The 16,504-nt window shown below is 42.8% G+C and overlaps 1 protein-coding gene across 1 annotated transcript in view; it reads left to right on the forward strand.

Moving 5' to 3' along the window:
• The window catches only part of LOC109467205 (dynein heavy chain 10, axonemal-like), a 57,734-nt gene that overhangs the window by 912 nt on the left and 40,318 nt on the right, over positions 1-16,504 (forward strand). The window contains exons 3-23 of the mRNA XM_019765149.1: positions 32-130; positions 629-744; positions 1,192-1,362; positions 1,905-2,039; positions 2,537-2,727; positions 3,101-3,299; positions 3,676-3,792; positions 4,578-4,826; positions 5,688-5,864; positions 6,404-6,581; positions 6,998-7,128; positions 7,443-7,529; positions 7,971-8,084; positions 8,664-8,804; positions 9,286-9,474; positions 9,862-10,022; positions 13,095-13,326; positions 13,771-13,860; positions 14,477-14,641; positions 15,285-15,443; positions 15,880-15,996. Of these exons, the coding sequence (XP_019620708.1) occupies positions 32-130; positions 629-744; positions 1,192-1,362; positions 1,905-2,039; positions 2,537-2,727; positions 3,101-3,299; positions 3,676-3,792; positions 4,578-4,826; positions 5,688-5,864; positions 6,404-6,581; positions 6,998-7,128; positions 7,443-7,529; positions 7,971-8,084; positions 8,664-8,804; positions 9,286-9,474; positions 9,862-10,022; positions 13,095-13,326; positions 13,771-13,860; positions 14,477-14,641; positions 15,285-15,443; positions 15,880-15,996 (3,218 nt within the window). The remainder of the gene's footprint in view (positions 1-31; positions 131-628; positions 745-1,191; positions 1,363-1,904; positions 2,040-2,536; positions 2,728-3,100; positions 3,300-3,675; positions 3,793-4,577; positions 4,827-5,687; positions 5,865-6,403; positions 6,582-6,997; positions 7,129-7,442; positions 7,530-7,970; positions 8,085-8,663; positions 8,805-9,285; positions 9,475-9,861; positions 10,023-13,094; positions 13,327-13,770; positions 13,861-14,476; positions 14,642-15,284; positions 15,444-15,879; positions 15,997-16,504) is intronic.

Raw genomic sequence — 16,504 nt, forward strand, 5'->3', positions numbered from 1 at the left:
CGTGGTGCTGCGACCCCCCGGGCCCCACCAGAGGACCACGGGCAGGAGGAGGGGGAGTTCAACATTAAGGAGTCTCAGACCAGGGCACTGCTGAGGGACGAGTTTCTCATCAACATGCAGAAGTTTACAGGTAAGACCTGGTCTTTCTTATCTATACTGTTTTTTTTTAATGGATATAGGGGTTTTCGCTTACACAACCAACTTGAAGATAGTTTTTGGTGACGTTTTGATGACTATCAGACACCTTTCTCAAAGCTTCTGACTGGAGTTCTGCTTCTCTCTTTTATATGTAGCCAATGTAGGTGGCGCTTTTGCAGCGAGTTTTGTACCCCCCTCGTCAGTCCTGAGTTTGTACCCCCCCCCCTCGGCAGTCTTGTTTTACTGTCTGTACTGCACAGTTCTGTATTCAAAATGGTATGTTTAACAAGAGCCTATGATTTGATGACTGTCATCTTCATTGAGACAATTATGACCATGTCATAAAAAAAGTCAGCACTTATTGAACAAGTGGTTGTAAATAAAGAACTTTGTTGATCAATCATTCACCTTTAGCTTTAGTGTAAAACACCAGCTTTATGTGCATTTCTAAAAATATTACTAGTATTCTAAACTACCTACCTCTACCCAGGCCACATCAGCCGCACGATTGGTCAGATTGAGGGTGAAGTTCGGCTGGAAATTCCCGAGCTGAACCTGGAGGGGTCAGAGGTCGACTTGGCCAAGGATTCAGCTCTTGTGGAAGAGGTGGGTTTGACCTTTAACCTTTTTATTGTCACACTGAAGTAGCTGTTTTGCTACCAGTTCTCTATTGGTTATGGAGTTACGCAGTAAGGAGAAGGTTGAAACATTTCTTGACAAATCATAGCACTGTTAGAGTATGTAAGTATATACATATCATATTCGTAGTATTTATCTAAATAACTAGGTTTTGCTGACATTCTACTTTCATGTTCTACGCCCAAAACTTTTTACTGTGCACCTAAATTTCAGTTGTCAACCACTTGCAATAAATTATCATGAAAGTATACATCTGTGTTAGTAGTAATCATAGAGTACACAGAGATAAAATTTTCAATGACCACAGTCGCCTTCATCAAGATAACTAATTACCAGTTAGTTCCAAACGTAAAATGATGAGAGTTACAGAATTTGCAATAAATTCATGTTAAAAAAATATCCCCCCCCCTGCAGATAGAGAATGCGACGTCGAGTTGGGAGCGGCAGATCCACCAGGCTTTGGAGCACCAGCAGAAGAAAACTCCGCAGGGGAACGGTCCGCTGGCCGAGATCGACTTCTGGAGGGAACGTAATGCCGCCCTCAGCGCACTGCACGAACAGCTCAAAATTCCTGTCGTCAAAAAGGTAGGATAAGTTGTTGAAGAGGTTCATCAGTCATGTATAGATTAACAGTTAGTAAGAACATTCATCATCAGTGACTGTTTTGAAAGGGTAGGAAACATGTGGATGAGTTGAAATACCACCTACATATGCAAGTAAATGGTGCAGGTAAAATTTTAGCTGTTACGTGTACATGTACAGGTAATCCTAACGTCTATAGCTGCACCAGGTCATGTACATGTATTGAATACTGTACATGTTAGTCTGCAGAGTATGTTGATTTTTGTTTCTGAACTGTATAACTGAACTGTTTCATCATGTGTAAGAGTTTAAACCTTTGTATTTTTTTTTTGTCTGCAGCATTAATCATACCCTGTAGAAATGGTAAACAAAGAGTAACTGTTGAAATTCTATGGGACTTACCCAAATCCTTGGTTTCACAGATCAGAGTGGACCCATTTAGTTGTGGTTTTTGACATCAAAGACGCAAGACTGTAGACAAATAACCTATGCCCCCCTATCTCTGTTTACAATCCTAACTGTTCTTGCCATATGCTTGTCCACAGATGCTGACCATCTTGACCAAGGCAGACAGCTCCTTTGTCCAGTCGTTTGAGTCAGAGAGAGCCGACCTCACCAAGTTCTACGTGGAGGCGAAAGACAACGTCAGGTTCCTCTCTACACTGGAGAGACACTTCAAGGTACAAGATCTTAAAGCATTTTGGACTCCAGGCTAGTTAAGTGCTCTAGAGCACATATTTCCCAGATAAATAAAAGTACATTTTCCTTTTCTCTTTAAGTTATATATTTGGGCATTGCATGATTTAATGGTCAAAGGAGTTGGCTCAGAACCAAGAGGTCATGGGTTTGATCCCCAGATATTCCCTGTAGTTGTGCTCTTTGGAAAGGAACTTCAGACAACTTACCATTTTTATGCTAGAATGACCCACTGGACCTCTCCATTAGTCTGTTTAAGAGTGTCCTAACATTGTATGGATTTGTTGTTGCCAGAGTGCCATGAACTGTACATTTGCCACTAAGAACTGTCATAATTTTGTTTTTCTTTTTTCCTGGCAGAATCTGACGCACGTTACAGGGTTCAACGTAGTCCTGGACACTCATGATAACATCACTGGTGAATGTTAACTTTGCTCTTGTTAATAAGTGGTTGCTATTGATTTTTCCCTTTTTCCTACAGAACCTGACGCATGGTACAGGGTTCAACGTAGTCCTGGACACCATCCCTTCGCTGATGAACGCCTTGCGGATGGTGTGGATCATCTCCAGACACTACAACCGTGACGAGCGGATGGTGCCTCTGATGGAGCGCATCGCCTGGGAGCTGGCCGAGCGCGTCGCAAGGGTCATCAACATCAGGACTATCTTCAAGTGAGTACAGATTAGACAAACTGACTTAATTTTATGGATGATATTGTCTATATTTAAGACCCCCCAACTAGTGTGCACGGGCAAGTAAAAAAAATTCCAGCCAAAAAAAATGTTGCTAAACCACAGATATACAAAGCTGGCAATGTGATATTTGCGGTAGTACATAGTGATGCTGGTCTGTGCGGCCTTTATGAGTTGGCTCTGCACTGAGTTCTGGGGTTCCTTGTTGAGTGTCAGCAGCCTGGGTTCAATCCTCCGTAGTTATTGCCGGCTCTCTATTACTTTCTATAATTTATTTCAACGAGTATGTCATTGAGTAAAGTACAACAATGTAATGTAATAAGTAATAACTCTGAACTTTTCCACACCTCAGAGAGAAGACAGAACAGGTAAAAAGCAGAACCTCGGAGGCCAAGAAGACCCTGGAGCTGTGGAAGGAGTGTTACTTCGACGTCAGAGCGAAGATTGAGGCTTCCGGAAGAGACTCCAGATGGGAGTTTGACCGCAAGAAACTGTTTGAGAGAACAGACTACATGGCTTCTATCTGTCAGGATATCTATGACATCGCACAGGTCAGTCAAGGATAGATCTTTTGCTCTCCATTTTTCATTTAAATAACTCAAATAGCAAATAGTAACATTAATTTTATTTTGAATGAAAGCTCGCCTGTGTTGGTAAGTTCCATAGTAAAGTTTAAGCCCTAGTTCCAACACAAACACGAAAAAAAGACATGAATTTTCCAAAGAGTCATAAATCTGATGAAGGTTGACATTTTTTACCAAAAATTCATGGTAATTATTTCTTTTCGAGTTGGAACTAAGGCTTAAACTTAGGAATACTTGCGAAAGCAAATAGTAATAACGACTGGTTCACTTTATTTTTGGTCTACCATTTAGTTGCTTCCTGCACAGAGCAAGAGTTGTCAATGTCTTTGTTTTTTGTTTGTAGGTCCTTGAAGAATTCTACAACATCTTCGGCCCTGAGCTGAAGGCTGTTACGGGAGATCCCAAGAGGATCGAAGATGTGCTGAAGAGAGTGGACGGGCTGGTGGAACCTGTAGAGGAGGTAGAAAAATGTCTTATTGTTTCATTTTTTATTGTTTTGGCTGTTCAGTGCACTCAGCTATGGCATCTCAACTAGGCTGTGCCTCAATTGCAAAGGGCTAGCCCTGCTGACAAAGACACAGAGAGCAACAGTCTTATGATTATTTCTTATCACGGCCTCATTACTGAAAAATAGAGACTGTTGGGCCAAACCAATGAGTCACTAAGGTCTCAGAAAGATTACACACAGACAGTGTTTGAACAACTTTGAGATCGCTGATAACTGGAATACCTAAATAAAGATTTCTCTCTATGCTAGTCTGTGTAAGTTTTGTTTGTTTAGTCAGTGCCACAAGTGTTCTTCAGTGAGCTGAAACTGGATGTAATACATCTTCCATTTTGTGGCTTAAACACATTTTTATAAACTTTTCCAGTTGTTACCATTGTTAGCTGTAACACCTAGCTTCAGTGCACAGTGATCCAGTCATTCTAGAATACACTTGTGGTGCAGACAGGGACACATCGTCAGTGATGTACCTGGAATCATTGGGTGTTTCGGGTCATAATTGCCCCAATAAAGATTAAAGACGTTCATTGAAACATTGGCTTCAATCGTCGATGAAGGTTAGACATCCAGGTAATACGATATGCCAAAAAACAGTTACTCAAGCAACTGGATATGACGTTTTCAAAATCATATCCAGTTGCTTGAGTAACTGTTTTTTGGCATATTGGCTTCAATCATTCACCAACTTGATGACATTATTCATGAATATCTTTACCAATGTTAACGTTTCCTGCCACCAGGTGAGCTTCGACCCGTTCGGTCTGCGGCACCAGAACCAGTGGAAGGCGGTCATGGACTGGTTTAACCGGGAGGTCCTGGCCATCGAGGGCGAGGCCAAGCACTTCATCGACGAGTCCTTCAAGACCCTGAGGTCAGCGGAGGGCGCGTTCGACCTGCTGCTCAAGTTCAAGCACATCCGCACGCGCGACGCCATCAACACTCAGCTGATGAGGAAGTTCAACGACATCCTGCTGCAGTTCGGCAAGGAGGTGGGTTATCACAAGCATGTCGGCAGAATGTACAGCACCTGTGTGAAATATGTGATGTGTTGTGCATAGTACTTTGGCAGAATGTTTCATATAAGGTCGTATTTGTGTATATATTATGAGGTGGTGTATATATTATAAGGTCTGTAGTTTTCAAATGTCGTGTCAGCAAAGATATCGTCTGCAGCAGGTAAAGTTCTGATGCAACGTTGACCAATTATCCGACAGAAACTGTGAAAAATCAGGGCTTAGCACAGGTGCAGTATGTTCTGCCAATGTGCTGTTATCATACACAAGTTTTGAGTTACAATGAGGGACTGTAGAGACAGATGTTTGTTTACCCTAGACTTCAAAAGTTTGAGGTTGAACCCATTTTGGAAGCATTCACAAGGAATCTTGTTCCACCGTGAGTCACAGAGTCTGAAATGTGATGTAGTTTTATAGGAAAGAAGGTTTCAGTCAGTTCCTCCCGAGAGATTGAGTTTGGAGGGAGAAAACTAGTTAATAATGGAGATTCTAAATAAACAAATAAGCCAGCAAGCAAACTTATGCTTAGCCTAACATTCATCTTTTACCTGCACAGTGCCAATTTACCTAAGGTGCATATATACCATGCAGTACATGGATCAGGGCAGGTTAGGTGCAGGTAGACATCAGAAATACCTGCACAGCTCCAAGTTTACCTGCACTAACCTGCATATACCCAGTACATGGACCAGTGCAGGTTAGGTGCAGGTAGACATCAGAAATACCTGCACAGCTCCAATTTTACCTGCAATAAGGTGCATATCCACCCAGTATTTGGAGCCCTGAATAAGCAAGCAAACTTATGCTAACGTCCGCCTTTCCTCCTCCCCCCCCCAGGTGGACACGATGAACTCCATCTACCAGCAGTACAAGGACGACCCTCCTCTCTCCAAGAACCAGCCTCCCGTTGCCGGGGCGATCATGTGGGAGCGCTCGCTCTTCCACCGCATGAAGCACGTCATCATCAGGTTCCAGGTGCTGGACGAGATGCTGTCCACCGACCAGGGCAAACAGGTGGGCTTGTTTACTTGTTTGTTTGTTTGTTTTTTCCAGCTCATTGAAGAAAAATCAAAACGTTGCCGCTATAACGTGTGCTGAATGTATTGTCTTAGGCCATAGTTTTATAGTCGATATATGGTGACCACTTTTTAATGGATGCTACATAATGTAATCTGACATCACAGGGTGTCCGCTACAGCACCAGTTACCATAGTGACAGACATCTGGTCCAGGTCATTAACCTTATTTGCTTGGAGAAGAAGAAACAGACCAAAAACTATGTTTTCTTTCAATGAACTACTCTTCATGTTCTTCTTCTCCAAACCCATAAGGTCAATGACCAGGACCAGATGTCTGTCACCATGGTAACTGGTGTTGGATTACATCATGTTGCAATTTCATAGCAGGAGGGATGTAGACTACTATCACCATATATATGAATGTGTTTGAGTAAGAATTAACAGAGCAGACCATATGCGAAGGTAAACATTATGCATTTGCTTAACAAATGTTACCTTAAGTTTCTAGTTATAATGAATATTTTATTTCCACAGGCTCGTATGAGATACCTGACGGTTGCTAAGGAGATGAAGGTGTTTGAGGATGAGAAGTACGCTGCGTGGCGGGAGCAGGTAGAGCAGGTCCTGCCGGGGTTCCTGAAGAGAAACCTGCTGGCCAAGCCTCAGCAGAGTGAGGAGGAGGGGCAGGGCAAGGAGGAGGCTCCTGCTGCTGGTAAGGACAGCCCTGAATACAGCATGCTTGTAGCCATCTTTCCACTGGTCAGGCCCCAAGCCTGACTACATCACGCTTCTACCAGACCTTCCAATGGTCAGGCTCCTAAGCAAACTGCAGTATATTTTTGTCATCCCTTCCACTGGTCAGATGCCTTGCTTGACTACATCATGCTTCTGAAACAGATTTGAAGTGCAATTTCCAACAGAAAAAATTGGACTTATCCCCAATTTTTATTAGGATCATATGTAGCTGAAAGTTTGTGGCATTCTCTGCTGAAGGATGGTTGTAATGCTGTGATGGTTTCTTGAATTCCTGTTGCAAAAATAGTCTGGTTCTAAATCAAAGTAGGTTCAACAATGTTGAGCAAGTCTTGCATTACTAACATTTGGTAATCTTAAACCACTCTCTTACAGGTGAGGAAGGGAAGAAAGTGAAGTATGTGGTTGACTTTGCCCCGGAGCTTTCTGAGATCATCACAGAGACTAAGTACATGGAACAGCTCGGCTTCCCCATCCCAGAGACTGCCAGGAACGTAGCACTGCAGGTATGGGCAGAACTAGTTCTTATAGTTACAAAATATGTTCAGAAAACGCGGCGTTTTGATTGCTAGTGCCTCAGGGAGTTCAAACTACACACAAAAAATGATAATTATATTTTGTATAATGCATTTAAACAAAATGCAGACATCTAGCTGCAGTATGAATCAGAACCAGTCATTGTTGCCCTAAAGAAGGTGACAGACGGTCACCAAAACGTCAGATGTAAAACGTTATTGAATAAAGAATCTTCTTATACAGCCTCTTGCTAACCTGATGGAATTATTCACGAATGTTTTGTTCGGTTTTCTTGTGACTGTAGGAGGACAAGTACATCCGGTATGTGGACGGTCTGCGTCACATGCTGAACCGGTACCACTCACTACTGGGCTCACTGGATGAAGCTGAGGTATGAAAACATTTCCCATTTTATTCTTTCTATGTTGCAGGTTTCCTTTCCACTTTTCTCCTCAGAGGAAAGTTTTTCTGATGTGTCTTGAAGTCTTGATGTGGCACAAAATGTTTCTTTACTCTTCTTTACTTAAGTTATGTTCTGGTGCAATTTTTGGAAATTTCTGTGACTGCTCTATGTAGCTGAAGTTTAACATGTTTTGGTTTGCCTCATTTTCTAATTGCCAAAACTGCTTTTGTCAGATTAAAAGCAATTATCTGAATCTTTTCTAACAACTTTACGCAACAGATCTGTCTGTTTTATGTGGGCGAATCATGCCTAAAATAAAGAAATAAAGAAAAAGATTAAGAGATTGTTCTTTTAGCTGCCTTGCAGCAAGTATGTATCCAGCAAATTTTGCTATACATGTAGCTGTAGACTTGTTCCTGTGTTTTGCAGACCCAGTTACTGGACGAGCACATCCGGGAGCTGCGGAGAGTCCTGCGGCCGGGCTACAAGCGGCTCAACTGGAACTCTCTCGGCATCAACGACTACGTCTCCAGAGTACAGCAGGTGGGGCACTGCTCAGCATCTCTGCTGTATCCAGAACCTTGCTTTATCCAGAACCATGCTCATGCACAGTTCTGGATAGCCCACACGTATTCGGGACCGTGCTTTATTCAAAACCATGCTCAGACATGGTTCAGGATAGTCCATGCACATATATTCAGAACCATGCTTTATCCAGAACCATGGTCAGGCACAGTTCTGGATAGGCCATGCTTATCTAGAACTGTGCTTTATCTAGAACCATGCCCAGCCAAAGTTCTGGATAGTCCACATGTATCCAGAACTGTACCGGGACAAATCTATATTCTTGAATATGCAAAGACTATCCAGAACTATGCCTGATCGTAACTCTAGCCCATTTAGACATACCGCTAGATAGGCTGGACATATTAGTTCTTTGTGTCCGTCTGTTTTCCCGGCCAATAAGAGCTATGACTCTATGAGTGATTGCATTAATGGACACTCGATGCATGTGTGTGTGGGGGAAATCTTCCATCACTGATTACTTCATTGTCAAACTGTTTTAAATATTTTACATTTTTTCTTGTAATGAAAGCTAACAAGCTTGTGTTGTTCCCCTAGGCCATGGGCAAGTTTGAGTCGCTGGTGAACCAGATCCAGAAGAATGCACGAGACATCAACGCTCGTCTGGGCATGGTGGAGAGCGCCAACCTGTTCAAGATCCCCCCTCCCAAGGCTGGCGAGACCTTACCTGGGGCCAAGGTGAGAATTCTGCTAGAAATACACGAGACTTAAGGCCAAAGAGGCTAAAAATAGTGGAAATTGGCCAAATAGAGGTGTATGCTAATATTTCTTAATGTCAGTTTCTCTTGGGAATTTAGGTTGAAACCAAAGTACCAGTACTGAACCTGTCCTTGGTGCTGAACTCGTGGTGCTTTCCATTTGAATAGTGTTCAGTGGAAGGCACCTTGTTTTCAGCACCAGGGACAGGTATAGACTACATGAAAGTAAAAATTTTGTCTTATTGATAACACCTATATGACTATACTGATAAGATTATGGGTCTTAGGATTTGGACATGAAAAACAATTGATAAAAACTGTTGCAAATTATACTAACAGTTACAAGTTGTATCTTAGGTGTTGCAAAATCATGTTTTCATCTTCAGTTGGATTAGAACTACACTAGCATGTTACCAATGTCTGTATGTAGCCCTGCTTACAGATTTAATTTCCTTCCACAGGAATTCTTTGAGTACATAGAGCGGGAGAGGTCCAAAGACTACGAGCTTCTCGCGAGAAAATACCGCGCGATCGGACCGCTTCTCACCAAGATGGAGGGTCTGGTGGTCCACACCAACACGGGGAAATCTCCCAAACTCCACTCCTACTACAACTACTGGGAGAGAAGGGTCTACAACTCTCTTACTGCTGTGCGTGTTTGTTTGTTTCTTTGCTAGTTTGTTTCTGTTTTGTTTGCCCAGGGGTGCATGGCCCATCTTAGTGTCTACTGCTCAGATTTAACATGTTTTTTTTTGCTCTTTTGACTTTTTGAAGGTTATCATACAAATGTTTTGTCATTGTGCAGGTTTTGAATAACTGTAAACTTGAATGAGATTATATTTTTTACTGCATTGTGGATGTGTCTAAACTTTTTATGCAGTTATTGTTAGTGAAGTGTTCAAGAAAGGTAGTGAATGCTACCTGAAACGTCAGACCATTTCCCAAATCATATCCAGTTGCTTGAGTAACTGTTTTTGGTGTATCTTATTACCTGGATGTCTAACCTTCACCGACGTGCTTAATCTATCCATCCGCAGCTTGTGAAGAGGAACCTGTCGTGGTTCTGTCGCGCCATCACGTCCCCCAGGCCGCTGTTCCAGATCGACGCCATGCTGTCTGCCCCGGAGATTGTTCTCACTCCGAACCCAAACGAGATCTACAAACTCTGCATGAACTGTGTCCGTGACGCTGTCGAGGGGTGAGCAAACTGAAATTCGTTTTTCAACTTGGATATTGATTGATTTTGATGTTGGATTGCATTATGTAGCATATAATAATTATATGAATATGTCTGAGTAAGAATGAATCTATCAATCAATCATGGATCAATAGAAAATAAGGGTCTGTCATGTTTTTCTTTCCAAGTTCAAAGCTATTTGTGCACTTGAAGAAAGTAAGAATGGGAAATGTTTATGCTCTGGAAGAAAATAGAAAAAAGAGCTTGTTTTCCTCTTCCAGTTTGAGGCAGTTGTTGCGCTCAAAGTAAGAAGAAATAGAAAAAAAAAACGGCCATATTTTTGTTTTCAAAGGCGTTTGTGCACTGATAAAAAGTAGAAATACATGTAGAAAATAATGGAATGGTCTCAGTTCTACAATTTCCAGTTCAAAGCTGTTTGTAGGCTGGAAGAAAGTATGAAATAATGGTCTTTTCTCCCCAGTTCTAAGCTGTTCTATGCGAATGGTTATAGTCTGTTAAACTTCTGTCAGCAACATGGCTTAGTGGCACTTAACACCCTATTCCAACATCATCCTAAGCACATCACCACCTGGGAGTCCAGTTTCCAAACGGAAAACAACAGAACCGTGCGGAACCAAATTGACTTTGTTCTCGGGCGAATCAGTCAGAAGCGTGCTGTTACACAGGCTAAAGCCTACCATGTCCCAGAGATCAGCACTGACCACCGGATGGTGGTAGCCACCATATCTTCTCCTCGAAAGATGTGGTTCTCCAAGCGAGCCTCTCGGGCAAAAAACATCCGGTTGGAAGAGCTCCGAAGCAGTAGTGAGAAGCAAGAACAGTGGAAATCTGCAGTATCTGCGGCAGTGACGGAACAGGAACCGAGCACCTGGGACGAAGCAGCGACGCTGCTAGTAGAACAGGGTAAGAAAATCATGGGAATAGAACAGCGTAGAAAGCGCTCAGAAACATACTTCACAGACGATCCTTTAGTCGCAAAGATGTCCAAGGATCAGAAAGACCTTCGACAACGTATACAACAGCTCAAAAGAGGTACTGTGACCCGCACTATACATGTCAAAGTGAAAAAGCTAACGATGGAGAGACGGAGGTTGCAAAACAATCAGCGCACAAGGGTACGTGAACTGGCAACAGCCAAGTTGTACGCCCAAGCAGCAAAGGTAGAGGCCATCAAGGATGACAACGCAAGGATGTTTGCAGCCATGAAGGACCTCAGATCCAGTGGTAGAACCCCCCTCTCAGTACGTTCCATCAATGGCGAGATGCTTTCCAAACCTTTAGACCAGGCCAAAGTCATCGCAAAATACTTCGAGGGTCTCTTCAACATCGACGCGACACCACTTCCCCCGTTCCAAGCAGCGCCCCTCTGTAATCCAGTATCGGCCAGAGAAGTAGCTAAGGCAGCTTCACGGCTCAAGAACGGACGCAGCTTTGGGGCAGATGGTGTACCCAATGAACTCCTGAAGTACTGTTCCTCCAAACCCGACGATCCTATGGCTAATACAATAGCAAAGATCATCAATGCTATGTTCAGCAAGGGACAGATAATCCCCGCACTTGGACAAGGCATCCTGGTTCCTTTACAAAAGCCAGGCAAGCCGAAAGGTCCGTGCAGTAGCCTTCGTCCGATAGTGCTGCTAAACGGCATACGAAAGCTCTTCTCGCTCATAGTACTGGAGCGATGCAAACCACATGTGTCCCTCTACCTACCCAGATCGCAGTCAGCCTACCGCCAGGGACATAGTACAGCTGACATCATCTTCACCAAGAGAATTCTTGCCGACCTGGTCATGACGAAGATGTGGGACGTCCACATCTTGGGAATTGATCTTAGTCGTGCCTTCGACACTGTAGACAGAGCTCAGCTCATATCGGTGTTGAAGGACGTGGTAGGGGACAACGACACCGTGCGAATGGTACAGGCCCTGCTGAGCGACACCCCCCTCGCTGTACGGGTACAAGGTGAAACGGCCCCGCCATTCCATGCAGTTGTCGGCTCACCCCAGGGTGACAGTCTGAGCCCACAGTTATTCAACGTTTACTATGAAGCAGCCCTCCGTGACCTGCGCAGGTCCTGCCCTCCAACTCCCGTTGAAGACAAGAGGCTTAGGCTGCCCCCTGAAACTCAGTATGCTGATGACCTTGACTTTTTCAGTACCTCCTACCAACACCTAGAAGAGACACACGAAAACGCTGTCAAGATCCTACCAAAATGGAAGCTGCAAGCCAACGCTACCAAAACGGAGCGGGTACACATCTGCTGGAGAAAGGACCGTAAGGAGGAAGTGTGGAGAAAGGCAAAGTCGGTAGGTTCACGTCTTGGCATAGCAGATGACATCGAAGGCAGAATCCAGCTGGCCAACCTTGCAATGAAGAACATGTGGCACATGTGGGGAGCAAAAGCTGTCTCTCTGGAGCTGAAGCTAAAGCTGTTCCACGTGTATGTTCTTCCTGTCCTGCTGTATAATGCCGGAACTTGGGGTTTAACGGAACAGGTAGCTAGCAAGATAGACAGATGGCATCGCAAGCAGCTACGACGCTTAGCCGGCTATTACTACCCCAACTACATCTCTAACAGCAAACTCTATAAGAAGTGTAAGGCTTCACCGCTGCACAACGAAGTACATCGACGTAGGTGGACACTCTTTGGACATATATTACGCATGCCTCTTGATTCACCTGCTCAAAAGGCACTTAACATCGCCTTTAGTAAGAAACTCACACCTAGGAGAGGTAGGCCCCGTGGAGGCCTTCTCGACTGCCTGGTCGATGATGTGAAGCTGTACTTCCATCAGAATGTCCAGACGGCGCCCTACATGCTGAAATGGCTGCGGGAACAGGCAACAGACAAGGCGCGATGGAACGGAACTTTTAAGACTATCGATGTCACACACTGATTTGGTGTGCCAATGACAGTTTGATACCAGTTTATAGAACTGTATTCATTTGCCACCAAGAACAGTATATTATTATTATTATTATTATCTAAGCTGTTTCTGCAATGGACAAAAGTATTAAGCTGTCTCTATGCTGGAAGCAAGTAGAAATAATCATGGTCTCTTTTTTCTCCAGTTCAAAGCTGTTTGTGCGTTGGATGCACGGCACCTGCATCGAGACGCCGCCCCAGCATGCAGAGGGCGAGGACGAGCCCATCGTGTTCAGCTTCTTCACCGACATCGCCGCCGACTCCTCGGTCATCGACCTGGTTGTCACGGCCTCGCAGAACGTGCAGAAGACCCTCATGGCGCTGAACAAGTACCTCAGCAGGTGGAAGAGATACCGGCCGCTCTGGAAACTGGATAAGGTAAGGGTGTACAGGTGTGTTTGTGTGCCTTGAATTGATGGCAATACACACACAAAAGCAGCCCTTCCTTTACTGAGCCTGTCCTTGGTGCTGAACTCCTGGTGTTTTCCTTTTGAGCAGTGTTGAGTGGAAGGCACCATGTTTTCAGCACCAAGTGTGTGCCTACATTTTACCTGCACCGCTCAGAATTTAGCAAGTGTGGATCTAAAAGCTGTTAAATATTTCTTTTAGACTCCGTAGGTGGTAACAGGCAATGCAAATTAAAAGTCCACATACATCCACATGTACATAATCCCTGTACAGGTGAAGATTAAGTACAGGAAGACACATTGCTGTAACAGTTAAAAACAGCATTTGATAAACAGCCATAAACTGTATCTTGCAAAGTACCAATAGTATAGATATTCAGACAGCTGACTGCAATGTTGTTCCCATCCCCTCCAGGGCATCATGATGGAGAAGTTTGCTGCCAAGAAGCCGTCCTGTGTGGCTTACGACGAGAAGCTTCAGTTCTACACCAAGATCGCTCACGAGGTCTGTATGTTAGACTCAAAATAAGGTAATAGATATCTATTATCACCACTAATAATGTAAAGATTAGGCTTTTTAAAGATCTGAAAGTTGAAGTTTATTCTAAAAAGACTACTAGTATCTGTCCTTGGTGCTGAACTAGTAGGGCTATCCATTGAACTATTTACAAGAGGATAGTTTAGCAGAATACTCATATTTCAGTACCATGGACAGATACTTCTTTTTTTTTTGGGGGGGTATTTGTCTGCAGCATTTGCCTTGCAATGTCCTGTTGTATGATGCTTAGATGATCCTGACTGCACACTGTTATGGTATCTACTATCAGTGTAACAGCTACTAATGGTATGAAAACAGCCCCTACTAAAAGCCTACATGTAGTACCTGAGTTATGGGTTGTCCATGAGACAAGTCTATGTAACATTGTACTTTTGTATGTGTTTGTAATATTCTATGTGTGGGACACAACACCAGCAACAGCTGCCTGTGTCCCTCGTGTATTGTACTATCAAATCAAACATCCTACTGTTGTTTTCTAGGTATCAGAACAGCCTCTAGGAAAAGATAAATTTATCACCCATGAGACAAGTCTATGTAACATAATTTTACTGTTGTTTCCCAGGTATCAGAACAGCCTCTAGTGAAAGATGAGGACTGTATCCGACTCCAGCTGACTCCGCTGGCCTCCACCGTCCAGGACCACGCCAAGGCCTGGGTCACGTCTCTGGGAAAACTGCTCAACGACTCCGCCAAGGAGGAGCTCTTCACTCTCAAGACAGAGCTAGAGGTTCGTGGATAAGATATATAGTAAACTAAAACTTAAGATATTTACTAGAAAAATTTAGCATGAGGGAGCAATTTCTCCGAAGCCAAAATATACATTACAATTATTTCAAAGCTTAGTAATTATCACATTGAAACAAATATAGACTATGAGGTTGGGAATTCTATATTAATCTTATTAATCATGTTGCCTTTGCTCAGTCCTCTAAAAGACTAATGATAAAATAAGGACACTTATATCTTGTTTAAAGTTAAAACGTTTGTTCCAACACAAACAGAAAATATTCTCACCCAGAGCTTTCGACCAGTCACTCTAGTCTTCGTCATTAGACTACCAACACAGATGAACTTTCATGACACTTATATCATTTTTTTACCTTGGGTTGAAAACTGAAAGAAAGATGAAGAATCTTATTACTCAAATAAATTGAATCAACCATTGAATTTTTCCTTCATGTATCCAGGGCTTATCTTATTATTTAGAATCTTGGTTTTTGCTCATTTTTGTTCATAAGATGAATTATAAGATTAACTAAGACACTTATATGTCATTTCTACTAAAACCCTGAAAATTTGGAAACTAAGATGAATTTCATTACTGTAATAAATCAAAGTAACCTTTAATGATTTGTCCCTAATGTCTTCAGGGCCAGACATCAGACTTGAAGAAGGTTCCGGACACCTTGGAGGATCTGAAGTTTGTTCTCGGCGTGATCGCCAACATTAAAGACATCTCTCTGGATGTGGAGATGAGATTTGTGGACCTGCAGGAGAGATACAGAACCCTGGGGATGTACAAGATAGAGGTGGGACATAGGGTGCAATTATGAAACTAGTTTTTCATATTTGACTTAAAGTACCTAGTTTATATGGTGTCTTTTCTATGAGTGTGATATTGACTTTAAAACTACTGTCGGCTGGTTTAATTAGAAATTACATGTATTATAATCTATGTAACGTTACCTGTTGTCCCCTTATGTATTATTGTTGACTTACGAATATCAGCCTAGCTGCCTGTAAGTTAGTATAATGTTCTGTCGCATTTTAGATAAAGTAAATTTGAGCACAAACTGTAACTTCCAATACAAGAAATTCAACTGGTTCAGCTCCAGTCTTTAATTCTAGGTCTGCAGCTTTGCCACTAAGAACCGTAAAAAAAAACCCACAAGCTTTCAACAGTGAAAATTCTTGCTTTATGTACTAGATGAATTCCCTACCTTCACGTCCCCCCTACTTTTTCAGGTAACAGAAGAAGAGACAGAGTTGGTGAAAGACATGCCTCAGATCTGGGGAGATCTGTTCATGGACTCCAAGTACGTCGACGCACGACTCGGGCCAGTCAAGAAGAAGTTTACTGAGGTGAGCCTACACAACCCTTCACACCTTCTCTTGTACCCAGAACTGTGCCAATCTAGTTCTATGCCTGAATGGGTTAGGGCTAGCATCAGGCACGGTTCTGGATAATCTCTGCATATCTGTTGGATTCAAGTGAAAGAAGAAAAGAAAATAGAATAGATCAAATTTTTTTATTATTTAGAGGCCTAGAATACTCTTGTTAGTTAGATTTACCTTGCTTCAATCTGGAACAGTAAAGAATACCTAATGACAAGGGTAATCCTATGTCAAATAGTTGTCCTAGATGTTGTTATAATGCACATCAAATAGTATCCCATTTATGGTACAATAAGGTATACTTAATTCTGTATGACTTTGTTATATGATTATGTCAAATTAATGTTGAACTTGTATCCCTTTTTACCTCGATGTTTTCAAAACCCAGCATCTAAGTCTAGAAGTGAGTACAGCCAGGTGACTTGGTGATCAGCTCAAAAATAAATAGTGGTCCCACAAACACCAGACTATTAGC

This window comes from Branchiostoma belcheri, unplaced genomic scaffold (genome assembly GCF_001625305.1).
Source record: "Branchiostoma belcheri isolate BF01 breed outbred unplaced genomic scaffold, Haploidv18h27 scaffold178, whole genome shotgun sequence".
In the NCBI taxonomy this organism is placed as follows: Eukaryota; Metazoa; Chordata; class Leptocardii; order Amphioxiformes; family Branchiostomatidae; genus Branchiostoma; species Branchiostoma belcheri.